Here is a 17,934-nt window from a genome sequence, read left to right on the forward strand (position 1 = left end):
TATCTTGATATTTTTCAGCTTGAAAAAGTCCCAGGAATGGGACGAAACACGTTGCTGCCCATTGTCTGACCACGCTTAATTGTGCTGTTACCGGCCCCTGCACGCTATTTCCAGTGCCTGCCTTCCTCCGTCCTGGTGCGGGGAGTTCCACTAAGTCGTGGCCGCGCCTATCCCTCCTATGATTGGAACCACTATCAGCTTCTCCCCCAGCTCAGTCTCTCTGACGGGCTTTTTCTAGATCTAAACCGGGCAGGGAGCCACTGCACCGGAGTTTCCTCAGCAGCTTAAGACCTTAATGCTGGTCAGTAATTATAATACATCTTGTAACAAGTGCTGTGGTGCCCGACGGGGTGATACTCAGCTATAGTTTAACACGCCAACTTGTGTCCTTCACTTTACAAGCTTCACTTCAATCGGATACTATAGACAGACACAATTGTAACAGTACAGTGGATACACTGTTGCTATACACAAGGTATCATTCATGAACCTGTGTCAAGTGTTAACAACTGCTGCAACCTTAACTGCATACGAATTTATTGACTTACTTTATTATCCAGATTACAGCACAGCTATATTCACCATTCAACTATTAGCAACATAATCCCTATTTTTATCTGCCTGTATCATTTACACAATTGATATTTATATGGTTTTATTTTCTATTTATACAATATTCATTTGGTTATGTGTATTTTACTATTCATTTTTATTAAATTTACATTTCATATTTCTTTGTTTACCAGCCCGGTATTTCTTTGTATTTACAGCCTCATAGAATCATAGCTACTTAAATTTCCATAAAAGGTGTAGGTACTGTTTTGTCCTTGTGTACTTGTGTGAAGAATACAACACATTTGTTGTTTTATTGCATTTTGTATTAATTTGCATTTAAATGTAAAGGTAACAGAAAATTATAAAGATGTATTTGGTTTGTTTAGAAGGGTCATTGAAAAAAAAAAAAAACAGATAAAATAAATTTTCCTTTTGTCTAAGTAATTTATTTGCACAACGAATCAGGAACATAGCTTTTGTTATATAAACTTTTGTTTGTAACTATTTAAAATTTATCATAAAACTATATATACTGTACATTTCAAACAGAATAAAAATACAAAAATGTACACACATCACTGTGCAACCATATTTTATACATTCTGACAAACACATTAGCACCCAGTATGGCTGTTTTTGTTCAGCATTCAAAACACAAATGCTATATTGGTTCAGGATAAAAACAGAGGTATACAGCACACCAATGACAAAAAAAAATAGTTTTGGCTGTTTTATACAGTTCTTTAAATAATGCTACACCATATTTATCATATTCCCAATAACATTTTGATCAATTTTCTTTAAGCATGTTATGTAAAATTGTGCATCATCATTATCACATAGGACTGAATAACTGAGTTTTAAAAAGCATCTGTGTCTGTCCCACTTGAGCCAAAAATCTGTTAAAAAAAAACCCACCACATTTGTGCAAGGATAGTCTTACAACATTAAATAAAACTAAATTTTCGCTTACAAGAGACCTGCTCCTCACAAAAACGTACTGGAAAATTAAAAACATTTTTTAAACCAAAAACATTACTGAACACAATATTGGGATGGCACTACAGAAAACCATGTGTCTAATCATTAATGGCTTTCGTGAAAAATATAGATACCATTGAAGGAGTTTTGATCTCAAAACACAGTTTCTTATTTTCCTTTGGAACACTTATGTAACTAGAAATTGTAACGTGCCAAGTACATCCTCAGGATAAAATCAGTAAGAGGGACATTTCTTTATCTGCAGACACATTGTACGTGTGCTGAATGACTCGGCACATACACAAATTAACCCTGAGAAACAAATGTCATTACTTTAAAAGCACCACTACACCAAAATAAACATCACAAATGTGTTAAAGGTCTTTAAAACTTGTTATATTTTTTGTGAAAAGTTGTCAGTTGCTCTTCTATAGAAGGAAACTTGTATTTTGGTTTAGAGGTTCTTTAAATCTGCAGTCTGACCACAAGTACAAACCATAGGCAAACAAATGTTCACTTAAGCCGCGTATCCACTAGGCGCTTAAAATGAGCGATTGAACGATAACGACATCGTTATTGTTCAATCGCTCATTAATCATGCATAAATTGTGCCCTATAATGTCGGAAACGACCAGCAATGCGCGCGCTCATGGTGGTCGTTTCCGACATCAATCATCACCTGAACATGCCGGTCAAATCTGCTGATAACGACAGATTGGGCATGTTCGGAGATGAATGAGGGTGCCTACACTGAACGACATATTGATCAGTGTAGACACTACAGGGGGATGAGGAACAACTATACGATTACAATGTTGTAATCGTACTGTCGTTCCTCTATCGGCTTGTGGATACACACCCTAATGAATACAGCCATCCCTGATGTTAGAACTGTGATCAATAGAAAACCCCCACAGGCTTGCTGTCTCCAACTTGTCAGCATACCACTAAGGGCATTGATCAAACCGTCCCTAACCCAATTACCATTTTATACAGAAGTATATATATGCATTTGTCTAGATTTGGTGTACAATACAATAAAAGGAGTCATCCATGGATATTACCAACAGGAAGATAGGTTGGAGATTCCCATACCATTCCAATGTTGAGCTGTGCCTACACAGACCTACAATTAATGAAAGAACATACTGCTTGTTTGTTTTGCACACTCATTCAGCAAGGGACAATTGTAAGCCACCTTGATGTCTTCTATTTCACAACATTTTGGATAACTTTGGCACATACTGTAAAAAACACAAGAAATCTTTATATTGTATTCTACACAAGTACGCTGTTGTCACAAAATAAACACCTAGTGAAAAATTGCCAAATGGAATAAGCCCTCACTTTTTCAGAGACGGGATGAGAGAGATTGAAAATCCTGATTAGCCCCAGACAATGCAATTGGTACATGGTAGAGTAGCCTATGTTAGTATGTTAAGGATTTTGACAGCCATTACAAACCTAAAAGTACTACAAAAGAAAAGAAAAAAACAACACACACACACGCGCAAGCAACACTGTCACCTCTAAAGTAAAGATTAACATAATGTAGTATTTATACTGCTATGCATAATCAATTGTTTTGGTATATTGTAGTGTAGTATGTTGTTTGGAAGCAATCAATAGACGTAGCAAGATACATTACTGGTATGAAAGGACTATTGCATGAAAAAACAAGCCATTGAATATATAAAGCAACACCAAATGGGTCCCATTTATTACAACTGAAAGGCAGTATGCAAAAGATTTTAGGAATTGATTTAAGTACCAGATTTTATATAAACTAGCCATGTAGATGCTGCAATGCATGGTTACCTAAATAAAGGCAATTGTAAGGCTTCTTTTAATTTATTTTTTAAAACCTGGTAATTTTCCTTACCTGTATCTGGTGCTTTTTTTTTTTTTTTTTTGTAAGTATCCTTGTAGGTATTTGGTATTTAAGAATCCCAATCAAATGCATCACTTCATTTAAGTAAAATAATTAATGGACACAGATATAAAGCTAATCTGGCATTTCTTTGAACAAAAAGATGACTAGACAAGGGGGCACTTGTGTCAAATGCTCAAGATTGGGAAAATTAGTTTTAATACATCGCACATCCCAAGCATACCAGGGATATGTAGCATATTGAGAATGGGAAAAACAATTACTGAACAGGTGTACATAGAATGGCAAGGCATAACCAAAGTTACTTTTTAAAAGTAATCCACTACAGATTTGTGGGCGAAGTCTCCCAATGACAAAAAATATAAAGACAACAAAACGAACTTCCATTTTTACATAAGCCTTCTACCCCACAATCAGACATAACCACAAGGTTGTATTAACTCAATTCTGCCTGTGTGTGTAATGGTGAGTTTTGTTGTCTGAATGAAGTAATCAGTGCATATGTATGACTATTTGTAACGCAGGGTTCCTTGACAATGAAGTCCCACAGCTATGTCAGCTAAGAAAGGGGATGGGGATTCAATTAATTTTAAAAGCATGTGTGCAGTATATACATATCATCCAGATCGTCAATTGTTGTGTGCCAGTCTGTGCCCAAAAACTTAATAGATATTATTGTAATTAAAAGTGCTGGGAACCCCACATGCAATGTCCTCCAAGTCGCTCAAACCTTTATCACAAAGTATATATGCTCTAAAAACACACTTATACTTATGTAAATATAATTCAAATTTGAATAATGGCCACATATAGAATTATTATGTCAGCTATTTGAAAATTGGGCCAATAAGATTGTATGTACATGCAGAAAAACTGCTTGGTAGATGATCACTGTAGCAGCTTGTGTGCAATCAGCCAGATATGACTTATATATGCTCATGTTTGGCCAAATTGGAAAATGTATCTGGTCTCTGGCAGTGAAAGGCACATGGGTGGCCAGTGTAAGAATATTACAATTCATAGTCGAGTTCTCGGTCCATATGTAAAGATAGAGATTACAAGCGCATTACTTCGAAGTAGAATATGCAACCCTGAGGTGATCTTTCTGCATTAAATATATTTCAATCTTTACAATACTATATTATATAAGCATTTTTTACAACGATCTTTATGTTATAGTTATATGTAATACAGAATGTGTTCTAGATTATTTTTACAGATATTATAAGTGAACTGCAAATACAAATGAAAATAGGCACATTGCGCTGTTTGCTCATAACCAGATTTTACTGAAACTAATCTATCTTTAAGCAACATGGGGGTTATGTAATAGGTTCTGATTTTCTACATGATTGCTTCTTAAAATGTAGCCGCAATCAGTTATAAGGCTGAACCAGTATTATAACTGCTTGCTTCTTTAAATCTAGCCACAACTTCGCAGGAAAACAGATGACTCCATGAAATTGGAACCTATTACATAACTCCCAAAGACTGAAGAAGAAAAAGTCTTGCTTACGCTCCTTTCTATTGCCATCAAGCCTTTGTCACAGGTATAATTTCACCCACAAGTTCTAATGGATTGAAATAAAATACCAAAATGTTACTTGCCAGCAATTTGGTGCATCCCTAAATGATCTTGCAGTCTTTCCCCTGCTGGAGCAAACTTGTGTGGTCAATGACCATCCCCAGCAATCCACCCATTCTTTCTAATGGGAAGGGGCTTTGGTAACCCCAAAGAAGGCCTACAGAAAAGCAGAAAGGGAGTAACTCATATCATAAGATGCATCAGGTGACCTACCGAATCCATTAAAATGACAAAACGCAGGTAAGTGGCATTAAACATTTTATGCCACCCAAATCTAGATTTTATAGAATTGTGTGAAATTTGCACTTAATTTTAAGTATCAAAATAGATATTTTGATATGCTGTGCAAAAACAGAACAAAAATCAAATTTGGTATTGGACTACAAACTTATACGTAGTTATATTTATGAAATGAGGTCAGCTGCAGTCTATGAGATAAAAAAAATAAAACCATACGAGCAAATTACAAGTGCGTGAGCATCATAATTCTTAACACACTAAGGCAGTGGTTCCCAAACTGGGTGCCGTGGCACCCTGGTGTGACTCGGGGCACTTGCAGGGGTGCCACGGGTTGGTGGTCCAGTACCAAATAAAGTGATTTTTAGGCAGTGTCATAGGCAAAACCAGTGCTAATGGCTGCCAATCAAAAAATATGTGGACAAAAAGAAGCACAGCGCTATCAAATACCACATAACTGACCCTAAGGGTGACATATAAGCACAATTTATTACATTTATTTTTGCTGAAATTCTTATTAAGAATCTTTGGCCCAGGGTGCCATGGAAAAAATGCGGATACTCTAGGGTGCCGGGATTCAAAAAAGTTTGGGAACCACTGCACTATATTGCTAGTAATAGCATTGCCCTTTTAAATATCGGACATAAACAAGATCAGAAACATAAACCTCTAAGGAAGCATGAGAAAGAAAACTATTCTACACCTATGGCAGTCTCCCGCAACAAAGTATTGCCAGCATGCCCCAATTACTTCCAAGAGTTCTAACACATGACTATGCCGGAGGCCGCATGCTGTCACATATGCAATCAAATCTTAAACATGATATTCCAAGGGAAAATGTAATCTGAAACCTAATTTTACTAAATATTTACAACATGTAAATTTACATTTTATTCTGTAGCATCAGTCAGGTGTTCTAGCGCTACAAAATACAATCTCATTTTATATATGATGTTGAAAAACAATTATTTGTATGTTTTTATCAACAAGCAAATATGGCTGAAAAGATACATTCTGCCAAGAAAACTTTAATTCTATTTATAGCTATTATTTAACTGACAAATGAAAAAAAAAAAAAAAACCTTTTATATTAGGTAGTTGTTTAGACTAAATTTTCCAGTAGGCATAACACAGGTTTAAATAATTTGTTCACAACTGGAGCCATGTGATGTGTATTAATATGAAAAATGAAGACTGACAAAAATAAAAGACTCTCAAAATAATAATAGGAGAATAAAATAAATTAAAAAGTAGAGAAGCAACAAGAGGTGTTCCTGTTATACTCTAGCAAATTTAGGTTGTAAAAAAAAAAAATGGCACCCATTTTATATACATTTATGATGATAAAGACTTTGACACACAAAACAATGTATTTTGCATTAACTATAGCCTCCTAAGACTAATGTATACATTTCTTTCTTTTATAGTTTATTCCTCTACATATTTAAGATTTAAAACTTACTAACTCCAACATTAAGCAGTGGTACTACATAACAATGTTGTCGGCAAAAAGCTTAGTCACTTCCAAATAAAGAACAGACAGGCACTTTTGTTCACCAAAACCCAAGCCCGCTAGAATATTTGTAACCACCTGTCTGCTCTGACAGATCATGTTACATTGTAATATTTTGTGGTGAACAGACAGTCTTTGTATTGTATTTGGTTTTGTGACAATTTGATCCCTAGTGTAAAGGAAAACACATGATGTGGAAGCATCGGTCCATCTCAGAACAGTTTTAATAGCAGCTCATAAGTTGCATTGATTATACCCCAGGACAAAATGGAACGGTGATAGTTTAGATGAGCACCACGGAAAAGGTGCGTCAGTTTTCCATCACGTTCTGTCCAGATGGTTGTGAGCACTTTACCAAAGGATGTAAATTCACCTCCAATCTGGGACTGCATGCGGGCTTTCACCACGTTAATTGGGAAAAACAGAAAACCTAACATGGCTCCAAGCAATCCCCCACAAATAAAGTCATTGATTAAGTGAGCGCTGTAAGTTTTAGCTTCTGGCAAACATTGTTTGATTGGGTTGCGGAGGCCAAAGAAAAGTGCATTGCTTGGTCCATTCCGTACCAAAATAGGAACTAGGCCACGATAGTATTCCCTAATTCCATAGGGCCGCAGAACTTTGAAAGCCTGAAAAGTATTTGTAAATCGGTCATGATGTTTGTAATCCTGAAGCAAAGTCTGAACCCTCTCAAATGGTGTGAGTAGAGCTTCAGTTGTTCCAGCTAGGATTGCTGCTACGCTCCGTGTAACAAGCTCAGGAGAATCTGTATGGCTCAGCAAGAGACTTGAGAAGTCCTCATAAAGGCCAAACATCAGAGCAAGAGTAGTAGTTTTCTGCATGAGAGGTGGCAATATTCCTCTGTAAAGGGTACGAATCCCATCTTTCTCTAGTTGTCTAATAGCATCTCTGGTTCTCACTCCATAAAGCTGTTGGCGAAATAGCACTTTCTGAATTGGAAAGGTGATTGCAATGTTTGTGAATGCAGCACAATAGCCACACAGATAATGTTTTCCAGCCCCAATGCTTACTTTGCGATGCTTAAGGTCTTGCTTTGGAGTCGAGAGAACCAAGTCACTTTTCCTTTTCTCATGGGCTTCTGAATCCATCACAAGTTTGGGAGTGTTGGTATATGTCATATAGGAGATGTCAGCTCACCTAAAATATGAAGTGAAATGCAAAAGTGTTATTAAAAAGAACTGTGAAATTTTCCTTCAGTAAAGTGTTAAAATGAACACTGGATGAGAGCAATATGAGATAACACATGGAAAAGCAAATATTTTACTTTACAGAAGCAAAGCTTGCCAAAGCCTGAAACTGGAGATCTGCCATTGTAGTGACCATCATAGTAGTAATCTGGTGCCTAAGCTTACAAACATTAGATTTGTTTACTATAGCCTGTGTCATACTGAGGCAGTGTGTCATTAAAAAGCTCCTTTTTGTAACACACTATGAGCACAAGGGCTACCCATACATGGGTACAGTCCAAATTACCTGTGCTGTGTTTTCCGCATGTGGAACACAAAATAAATGGCACTTTTCTTTCAGCATTTCTATGAAGAATTGCCAGATCAGTTAAGAATGGTGCATCGCAGGGGAAATGTGCATGTGTATTAACGGGAAGCTTAGCACCCAACTCTGCAACGCACACCACTAGCATTTTGCAATAGCTAAAATAGAAAGCAGTATTACGTCGCCTCAGGGAAAGTAATACAACCCCTAGAGATAGGATTCAATGCTGAGGGATCAATAATTTTACACAGGAATCAGTTCCATCATTTGTTATAGATCACACTAATGCAGAATTAAGAAGCCGAATCTGTGAATAAATCTGGCAAGAGATATGCCTGATAGAATCCGTCAAAATGACGCACTGAAATAAGTGTCATATTTGCCATCTGAACCATAGGCACACAGTAACCTTCAGCTGTAATATAATCATTTGTCTACAGCACCAAGTAGATCTTCTTTCTCATCACAATGTAAGTATTGAAAAAAATGTGATGGTTATGTTCAATTAATGAGTGGGGACCTAGTAACTAAGATTTATATTGAGCTCTGAAAAAAGTGGTGCTACACAAACCAGATGCCACTTGCTATCTGTACATTTGTTACTTGTTTGATCTCCTACTAACAAGAGTACACACGTAAAGATTTCTGTCCGACCGTCCAACTAGTTGATTGGTTGGAATGAAAATCTGGTAACGTATGGGAGTAACTGATAATCAGCAATTTGCTCCTAAATGCCAGAAAACAGATGTAAAAGGTCGTTCAGACAAGTTTGTTAAAATGTTTGATCTAAACAATTTGTTCAAACAACAGTTTTTATCCATTTTCCGGCAACTGGGAGCAAATTGCTGATTGTCATTTGCTTTCATACCTTACCAGATTTTCATTCCAACCAATGAACCATGGTTGGATGGTTTCATTCCAACCAATCAACTATGGTTGGACAGAAAATCTTTACATGTGTATGCAGTTTTAGATGCATCTGAATAGGACCACAGAACAAATTCCATACATTCTTCAAGACTGGGTGCACAAGATGTGGATAGGTATAGAAAAACTGCAGCCAAAACACACAATTAGAAAAGTTAATAGGAATTTTGGCTAAAGCTGCCCACACACAGCGCGATTTTTTTACCCGATTTGGCCGATTTCGACAAATCCTGAGTACAAATCGTGTAAAATATGGCCAAATCGTGAATTTCCACTCATGATCATAATGCTGATGCGCGTCCCCGCTCGTCGTACCTCGCATCTTCAAATCTGCTGTGCTGTAGGGCAGATTTGCCAATCTGGGACAATGCACTGGATGCACGATAGATCTTAAGTCAGATTGGACTTTTTTTTACTCCAAATCGTGACCACGACTGCCGGGGAGCTGCCTGGGGAGAGTTCAGGGGAAATCGTATACATCATAGGATTGAGAACACATCGCTCTGTGTGTGGGCACCTTTACTCCTGAATGTTCTGGTGTAGGCAAACAGATAGCTCAAAACTTAGACCAATGATTCTCTCACCCCCCTTCAAAACATAATTGCCCCAGTTTTCAGATATGGCTGTGGATGAGATGGCGCTAAATATCTATATAATAATTTCATAAGGTCTGTCCAGTCTCCTAAATACGTGTACAGTGGGAGCCACTGTGCATGCTCCAATTGCTCCCACTGCAAGGGAGACAGGACAGACTTAGCACCCGGCCAGCCACCAGAAGTATAGAATCAGGTGGCGGGACAGAATGTGGAGGAGGGGGGCATGGAATCGGGATGTTTGACGGGGGGCGAGAAGCAGTCAGAGCAGAGATGTTACAGTGGAATAGGAGTGGGCCTTGGGTGGGCTGTGGTGACCCAGCATTTTACTAGGAATATAATTATCTGCTCCCTCCATCAGTTGTTGTGCAGTTTAAAACACTGTTTTTGAACTCTACTTACAATGAATATGAACTCTTTTCAGAGTAAAAGGTACAGAAAATAATAAATAAAAGATTAGCTTGCAGCCAGTCAAAAATACATAATTTAATTTAAAAAAAAGTTACATTATAAAGTCATGCACACAAGAAACAAGTCACTTCCCTGCTATAAGACCTTGCAGATGAGCAAGACTTTCAAATACAGAATTAATAGCAGAACAGAGAATGTTCCTTGTAGAATAAGTCACATTATGAAAGAAATCCAACTATATATATCTTTTAACACAGTCAAATATTTGTATAATTTGGGAAACAGTAATTCAGGCTTTAAGCAAATATATCCTTTGGATATAGGACAAACATGTAAAGGTCATTGACACATTGAGAACACAATCACTAAATTCCATTCCCTTTTAAAATGTCACATCCTTTACTTTAACATAAGACAAAACACATCATAGTTCTAAACCTAACAGTACACTAGATGGATAGAAGTATGCGGATACTCCTAAATATTATATTTGAACAAGCCATACCAATTCAAACAGGTGTATACAATCACGCATACAGCCATGCACTATCCATAGACTAACACTAGCAGTAGACTCAGTCACATTGAACAGCTTATACCCCTTTTCCACTGGCCAAAATACCCGGATTATTGCAGTGTCAACCCAGGTAGTGGCTCAGTGGGAAAATTTCCTAGGAAAAAATCCCGTTTCGATTGACCCAACATTTGTTGCCGAGTCTCAAGCAGGGTTTTACGCTGTTAAAACCCAGGTCAGGCTCAGTGGAAATGGGTTACCCGGGTTTTCCGACCTGGCACCCGTTTCCCGCATGGTGATTGGCTGTCATTTGGGAGGCTGTCTGTGTGGCAGCTGTCACTGGGGAGGGAGAGATTACAGCCTACTGAGATTATTGGGGAGGCTGTAATTTCTCCCTACTGAATGACAGGCCCCCCCTTCCTGGGAAGTAACCCCACCCAGGGAAGGACAACCTCCCCTGGTCGCCAGCCCGGTCCAGGGGAGAGCTGGATTTTCTGGGGCTTGGTGATGACATCATCGCCAAGTGCCGGCAATGCACCTGGATGCAGTGTGAACGGCGTCGACCTGGGATATTCCCGTGTCGATGCCGCAATGGAAATGGGGTAAATACCGAGCCTGACCCAGCTTGGACCAGTGTTCCAAATGCCGGGTCAGACCCAAGATTTTTGGTGGAAAAGGGGTATTAGTGATTTTCCAAGTGGCACAGTCATAGGATGCCACTTCAGTAAGGGCTGCTATTGTGAAGTCAATACATCTAGAAGCAACAACAGATCAACCGCAAAGAATGGAACCCTCAAGTGTTGAAGCGCATCAAAATTATTTGTCCTTGGCTGCAACACTCATCAGAGTTGCATCTGAAAGCAACATCAGCACTGTTCATAGGGAGCTTCATGGACTAGGTTCCATGGCCATGCAGGTGTGCACATACCTCAGATCCATGTATGCACTGCCAAATGTTGCTTGGAGTGGTGCAAAACACATTGCCATTGCACACTGGAGCCGTCCAATGCACATACAGTATCTGGGTATGAAAATGCTTCCTGCATGAATATGTACTGACAACTGTAAAGTCTGGTGTGACTCGAGAAATATTGGTCTGGGGATATTTTCCTTGTTTTAGCCTTAGAACCAGTGTGAAGGAAAAGCTTACAGGTACAGTATATAATGATATCCTAGAGAACCGCGCACTTCCAACTCTGTTTTGGAAACACCTTTTCCAGCATGATAATGCCCCGTGCACAAGCGAGATCCATCAAATTAGATTGCTAAGTTTGTTGAGAAAGAACTCAACTGGCTTGTACAAAGCCCTGACCTAAACACCACTGCAAGACAGGCCTCATCACACAACATTAGTGCCCAACCTCACATAAGCTATTGTGGGTAAATGGATGCCCCTTTAACAGCAAAGAGAGGGGTAACAGTTATATTACTGCCCATGGTTTTGGAGTGAGATTTAAAAAAAAAACAACACACACACACAAAAAAAAAAAAAAAAACAACACATGGGTGTTATATCCGGGTGTCTGCATACTTTGGTCATATAGTGTATTTAGCCTTATCAAAAAAGACTGCTTATACTGCACCTGTCACTTCCTTATCAACTCAGCAGACATTGTAGCCAACTTAAAACAAATGCAACATTTTAACTACTGTTTGTATTGTAAACTATAAACAATGGGGCAGATGTATGAAGCTCTGGAAAGTGATAAAGTGCAGAGTGATAAACGATCAACCAATCAGCTCACAGCTGTCATGTTACAGGCTGTGTTTGAAAAATGAAAGGTGGGAGCGGATTGGTTGGTCATTTATTACTCTGCATTTTATCACTTTCCACAGCTTCATACATCTGCCCCCATATATTCTCTGGGTCACGCCTGTCTGCCCCTCCCTTTAGACTGTAAGCGCTCACAGGGCCCTCTTCCCTCATCTGCTCTTCCTTCCCTTACTTATACCATCAACCCCGCCCCACACACTGCCTACAACGGCACCAAACTCTTGGGTTATTCTGCCATGCTGTTTATTTGGGTGTATGACTGCCAATGCAGCAATGTTTATACAGCTTGTCTATGTCTGCAATGTGATGTACTGCAAGTCACTTTTTTCTTGTTTTGTTTATACTGTTTCTGCATTTTGTAATGTGTTGTGGATCCCTTGTGGCACCATATAAGGATAATAATATTCTGCAATACTCTATGTATACTCCCCACTTACCTCATTGGATACTATAAATGGGGTCCTAGAATATTCATTCCAACAGGAGGGTGACCGCCATGTTCCTGGCCTCATCACCGGCCGGTTTTACTAAAACTAAATATTACATTGTAGTAAACTATTTGCTCCAAGACTTCAAATCTGGTGACGTCAGTCGGAAATTCCTCAGGACTTTCTGAGGCTGATATCAAGGTGTGTAAGGCAAGAATAATAGTGATCATCCCTTTTAAAAAAAAGTTACCAACGATAGGAAATTACCACCAAAATAAAATCCAGAAATCAGGTAATGTTGTAAATAACGAGATATTTTCCTCAAATGCACTACAAAATTAGCATTAATCTAACATTGTTGCCCATAGTAACAAAACTTTATTTTGCACAACTTTTCTTAAGTTCCAAACTGTTTTTTTTCCCTTTAAAATTCCTTTGGTTAGAATATCCTATATGAAAGCTTAATAGGTACCACTTACAGACTCCACCTATCCATCATTTCAGAGAATCTATTTACATGAGCAAACGAGTTGTTAACTGCCCCCTGCGAGACTTTCAGGACATCTTGAACATGGTTATCAGAGAAGGCAAACTAAATAGCTGCAAGCAGAGTGCTACCTGTGCTCACACTCAAGATAACCAAATGAGATATTATCAGTGTCAGCAGCGGCTCCTGCCCTCTTACCTGAGGGGTGCTGCTGGCTAGGCCTGCGCAATAGATCTTACAGGTGCCGGGACTGGCGCATGCGCATAACACTAGCTTCTGGGGGCTGCATTGGCTGTAGCCCCGAGAAGCTGTGTAGGGCTGCCCAAAATGCAGAGCAGCGGCTTCCACTGGAAGCCACACTCTGCTAATAGCAGCACGGTCTGGCAGTCCCAGGGGGAGAGGAATTGAACAAAATTTTAGAGGAATGCTTTACATACATCTAGATGGCTGTACTTAAGTTTCTGCTGCTAAGGGCTAGGTTAACTTTGGTGTGTGAGGGGGAGGGAGTGGGGGGGGTGTGTTTTGGAGGGTGGCGTGTTCATTTGTTATTATGGTGTGGGTTAAATAGGGGGGGCAGGATGTGAGGTGACATGTGCAAGAATGTATATATGTAATTTATATAAGAATGTTGCAATCTGCTTTTGATACACAAGCTCCCCCTGGGGCTGCCTATCCTGTGGGCGACTGTCAGGTGACTCTTCCAATGGGAAGCCACCTACAGTCAGTCACAGTGTAGGAAGTACAGTCACAGACTGCACTGGCTCACTGAAGTGGCTGATTTTACTGGAGGGGGGGCTGCAGCCCCTAGGTAAAATCCACCACTGAGTGTACATGTTAAAATTATGCTCGTAAAATTTTTTCAAAATGACAATATTGTTAGCAATTTCCTTTTTCACTAACAAAACATTTAAGTTTCCATTGAAATGGGCTGATAAAAATTTCCACTATACAAGTCACACGCTTCCTATAAATATATTTCACTCTGGTGACAAAATGCTATGTCAGATGTTACATTCTAGCATTAACAGTTTCCATAGAACTCTGGAGCAACTGCTACGAAAAAAAATAAAAAGGCCACAAAAAAAATTTGCATCGCAGAAAACTTTGTATAAGTTATCTCATACCAGTGAGTGCTCCGTTACTGTATCACAGGAACAAAAACAGTTTATTAGAGCTTTGAAATATGACATGCCAATAATCACTATATTGTGGCCCTGTACAAAAATTTCCAACAGAAAGCTGACAGATTCCAAAACTGCAATACAATCATGCAAGACCATTTGTCTGCACAAGTTGCCTTTTTTATGTTCGGACACACAAATCCACAAAACTTTGTAAACTTACACTTATCTAAAAGGATGTAAATTTGAGAAATATATCTAACACAGGGGCCTATTCATTAAACTCAAAAATTCAATGGAGATAATTAGCTTTAGAACTCTCATGGAGTTCTAGCTAATTATAGGTGGAATTCATCATTCCACCTCTCCATAAGTATCTATTCCGAAAAGCTGTCATTTTTGCAATGACAGCTTTTCGGGAAATAGATACTTTTCCCTGCCTACACTACCTTATCGCATCTGGAAACAGTGCTGCGCATGCGCTGTTACATCTGTAAAACCAGCGCATGCGCAGCACTGCCTACAGATGCGTTAAGTTTCGTACCCCCCCCCGACCCCCCTCCGCTCACCTTCCCCCCACCCGACTTACCTGTCCGCGCAGCAGCCTCCGGCTCCGTTCTGCTGGTCTGTCATGTGGTTTCCCAGCAGACCACATGACAGATTAGGAAAAAAAATAATAATTTTTTTTTTCTTTTTCTAAACTTTCTTGTGCCTTGCCGGGGAGCACACATGACAGACCAGCCTCCGGAGCCTGAGGACGGAGCAGAGCGCCGGAGGGACTCGTCGGGGGACCTGCACACGCTGATACTGGTAAGTGGATTCTGCTATTCGCCACCTCACAGTGGCGAATAGTAACTGCATCAAATTCCGAAAATTGACAATTTTCGGAATTTGATGAATACCATAATTTCCACATCTGGGGAGTGTGGAAATTAATGCAGGGGAACTTAGCAAGGAGATATCTGTGATATCTCCTGTGTTAAGTCTGTTCATGAATACCAAAATAACGTTATTTAAGGAAAATGTCCTTAAAAACGTTATGTTAGTGTTGATGAATAGGCCCCACAGTCAGTATCACAACACTTTAATCTTTAGGGTGTGTTAATATTCTCAATGTTAGGTCCTCCAACACACAACCCATACAGAATTAGAGGATGCAGGATCCACCTTTTCTCACTGGACAGTGTACAATAAAATCTAATAGTATTGTAAAAGACGCACTTAGTAGTTTTATAGTAAAAAGAACATTAACTTTAAAAGAAACTAACAGTCTTGTTAATCATTCAGCCGATAGGTAGACAATTATGTGACAAACAGCATTACACTGGCCACCCATACATATCAGCAAATTGGCTTTTTATGGTACAGTGTGTGGCCACACAATACACAGCATATCTGAAATGAATCGGATTTAATTTAATCAGAACACTTTGGGCACAGCCACCTGCAGAGGCCCAACATGCATGAAAAGGAAATGATGTCATACACATTTTGAGCCGATACATACTGTGGAAGCAAGTCCAAGGGAAATGACCACCTAACAATTCAGACATGAATTAATTAAAAACAAACAAAAACATTCAAGCATGATATTAATATGAAACTAGTCATTTTTGGTGGCAAAAAGCTCAGAAGCACATGCTTAAAGTGGATATATATATAATTAAATCAGCCATGCGGTTCAGCAGCAGCTCCAGCTAGGTGCATCCTACTGCTGAGACACCAGTCCATTGCATTAGGAACGCAAATTATCCATGTGTGACAGAATATAGGGGGGAAATCAATTCAACACGATGTTGAATAGACGTGGAAGGGAGCTCCCGCAGCTATTCAATATACGGCGCTGTTTGGGCGCGCTAAGGGTTTCTTCTCGCACCCCCCTGGGGATGCGAGGAGAAACAAGACCAAAGTGCTGGGCGCGCAGCTGTTTTTCTGCAAACTACGGCGCTAACAGCCGCGCGCCTGGCACTTTGGTCAGAGAATGCCGGTTAACGCGCCTTAACACCCTTGTTATGGCGCGATAACCGGCATTCTCCAACCACAGCGCGGTGTATTGAATAGCTGCGAGAGCTCCCTCCCACAGCTATTCAACATCGCGTTGAATTGAATTCCCCCCCATAGATTGTAAGCTCCACTGTGGTAGGGACTGATGTGAATGGCCAAATATGCTCTGTAAAGCGCTGCTAAATATGTGTGCGCTAAATAAATAACTGGCAATAACAAATAAGAGGATGGATACCCTGCTGTGGTCTCCATGTTCTTTAACACAGATAATTTGTAAAAACATTAAAGAATATGCAAGCCCGTGACTTTGTCACCTGCATATAATAAAATCAACAAGAAAGCAAGTAAACATATTACACAAAAGTATTATGCTCCTCTGTGTATGCAAAGTTCCCAGAAGGCTGGGTGGTAACCAACACTTGCAAAACGACATTCAACAGAATGAATGAGCCAGGTCCTGCTCAGCACACTTGAACTTGTCTGTGTGACAATGTAGGAGGAAGCCTGGGGCTAGCAGTGCAGCGGAGGCCCTTGCTCCTTGTAATAGGGTTACAGCACTATAGCAGCAATGTGCAATTGTAGATAAACCAGGGCAACACCCAACAAATGTTTAGCTTGTCAGACATGTGCACGGTGACTGCACACCTGGGTCACATGCAGAATGATGGAACTCTACAGCAGGCATAATAAAAATGTGGTCACCAGCAGCAGCACTACAAGGCCAGCATAGCCTGTACTACGGTCAGTCTCTCTTACCACTCCGATAATAAATGAGCCCCACAATGGATGTAGGTGTGAATGAAGCCAAATGCCTGTCTCAGTGATGTCACACACAGGGCTGTTCAGGAGATGTCTAGGGGGGACTGAGACCCCGCAGGCTATGCGGGGCAGGTGTCAGTCCCGGCTCTGTACCACTAACAGCACCTCGGCTTCCTCTCACACTGCTCCCCGCTGACCCCTGGGTGTGACTCCGCGCTCACAGGGACGCTCACCTGCCCTGACAGCATCCCCGCCATAGTCATGTCTGTCTCCCAAGAACACACGCACATTCACCGGCTATTACTCACACAGACAAACACTCCCCCCAGCCGGTGACATGTGGGCGGGTGGGGGTAACCCAACTTACTTCCGGTCGAATGCAAAGCCAATAGACCAGCCAATCAACGCTCCCGCTGTCACTCTACACGGCGCATGCGCACAGCGACTTCGTCTCTGTCACCTTCAATCGCCACCTGTGCTCTGTGCGCGTACTTGCCACGTATGACCAATCAACAGCCAGCACCAGCCAATCACAGACACGTGTCAGGAAGGACTCAGTGGACATGCGCTAAATTCACTTTAATCCGGATTCTATGTCCGCTGACTGGGTCTACAACATAATGGTTTCCCCGAGTCCTATTC

General features: G+C 40.1%; 1 protein-coding gene across 5 annotated transcripts; it reads right to left on the bottom strand.

The window, feature by feature from the left end:
• Positions 1-6,438: 6,438 nt before the first annotated feature.
• SLC25A51 (solute carrier family 25 member 51) lies at positions 6,439-17,708 on the bottom strand. 5 transcript variants are annotated; one of them, XM_088461294.1, is made up of 2 exons: positions 17,660-17,708; positions 6,439-7,920 (listed from the first exon to the last, which is right to left on the bottom strand). In XM_088461294.1, the coding sequence occupies exon 2, from the start codon at positions 7,899-7,901 to the stop codon at positions 6,975-6,977; it is 927 nt and encodes a 308-aa protein (XP_088317420.1). In that variant the 5' UTR covers positions 7,902-7,920; positions 17,660-17,708; the 3' UTR covers positions 6,439-6,974. The 5 variants fall into 5 exon arrangements, with proteins under 5 accessions (XP_088317420.1, XP_088317421.1, XP_088317419.1 ...); XM_088461295.1 differs by lacking the exon at positions 17,660-17,708 and adding an exon at positions 17,601-17,650; XM_088461293.1 differs by lacking the exon at positions 17,660-17,708 and adding an exon at positions 17,526-17,640.
• Between the last annotated feature and the right edge of the window lie 226 nt (positions 17,709-17,934).

This window comes from Taudactylus pleione, unplaced genomic scaffold (genome assembly GCF_031769625.1).
Source record: "Taudactylus pleione unplaced genomic scaffold, aTauple2 ptg001032l, whole genome shotgun sequence".
In the NCBI taxonomy this organism is placed as follows: Eukaryota; Metazoa; Chordata; class Amphibia; order Anura; family Myobatrachidae; genus Taudactylus; species Taudactylus pleione.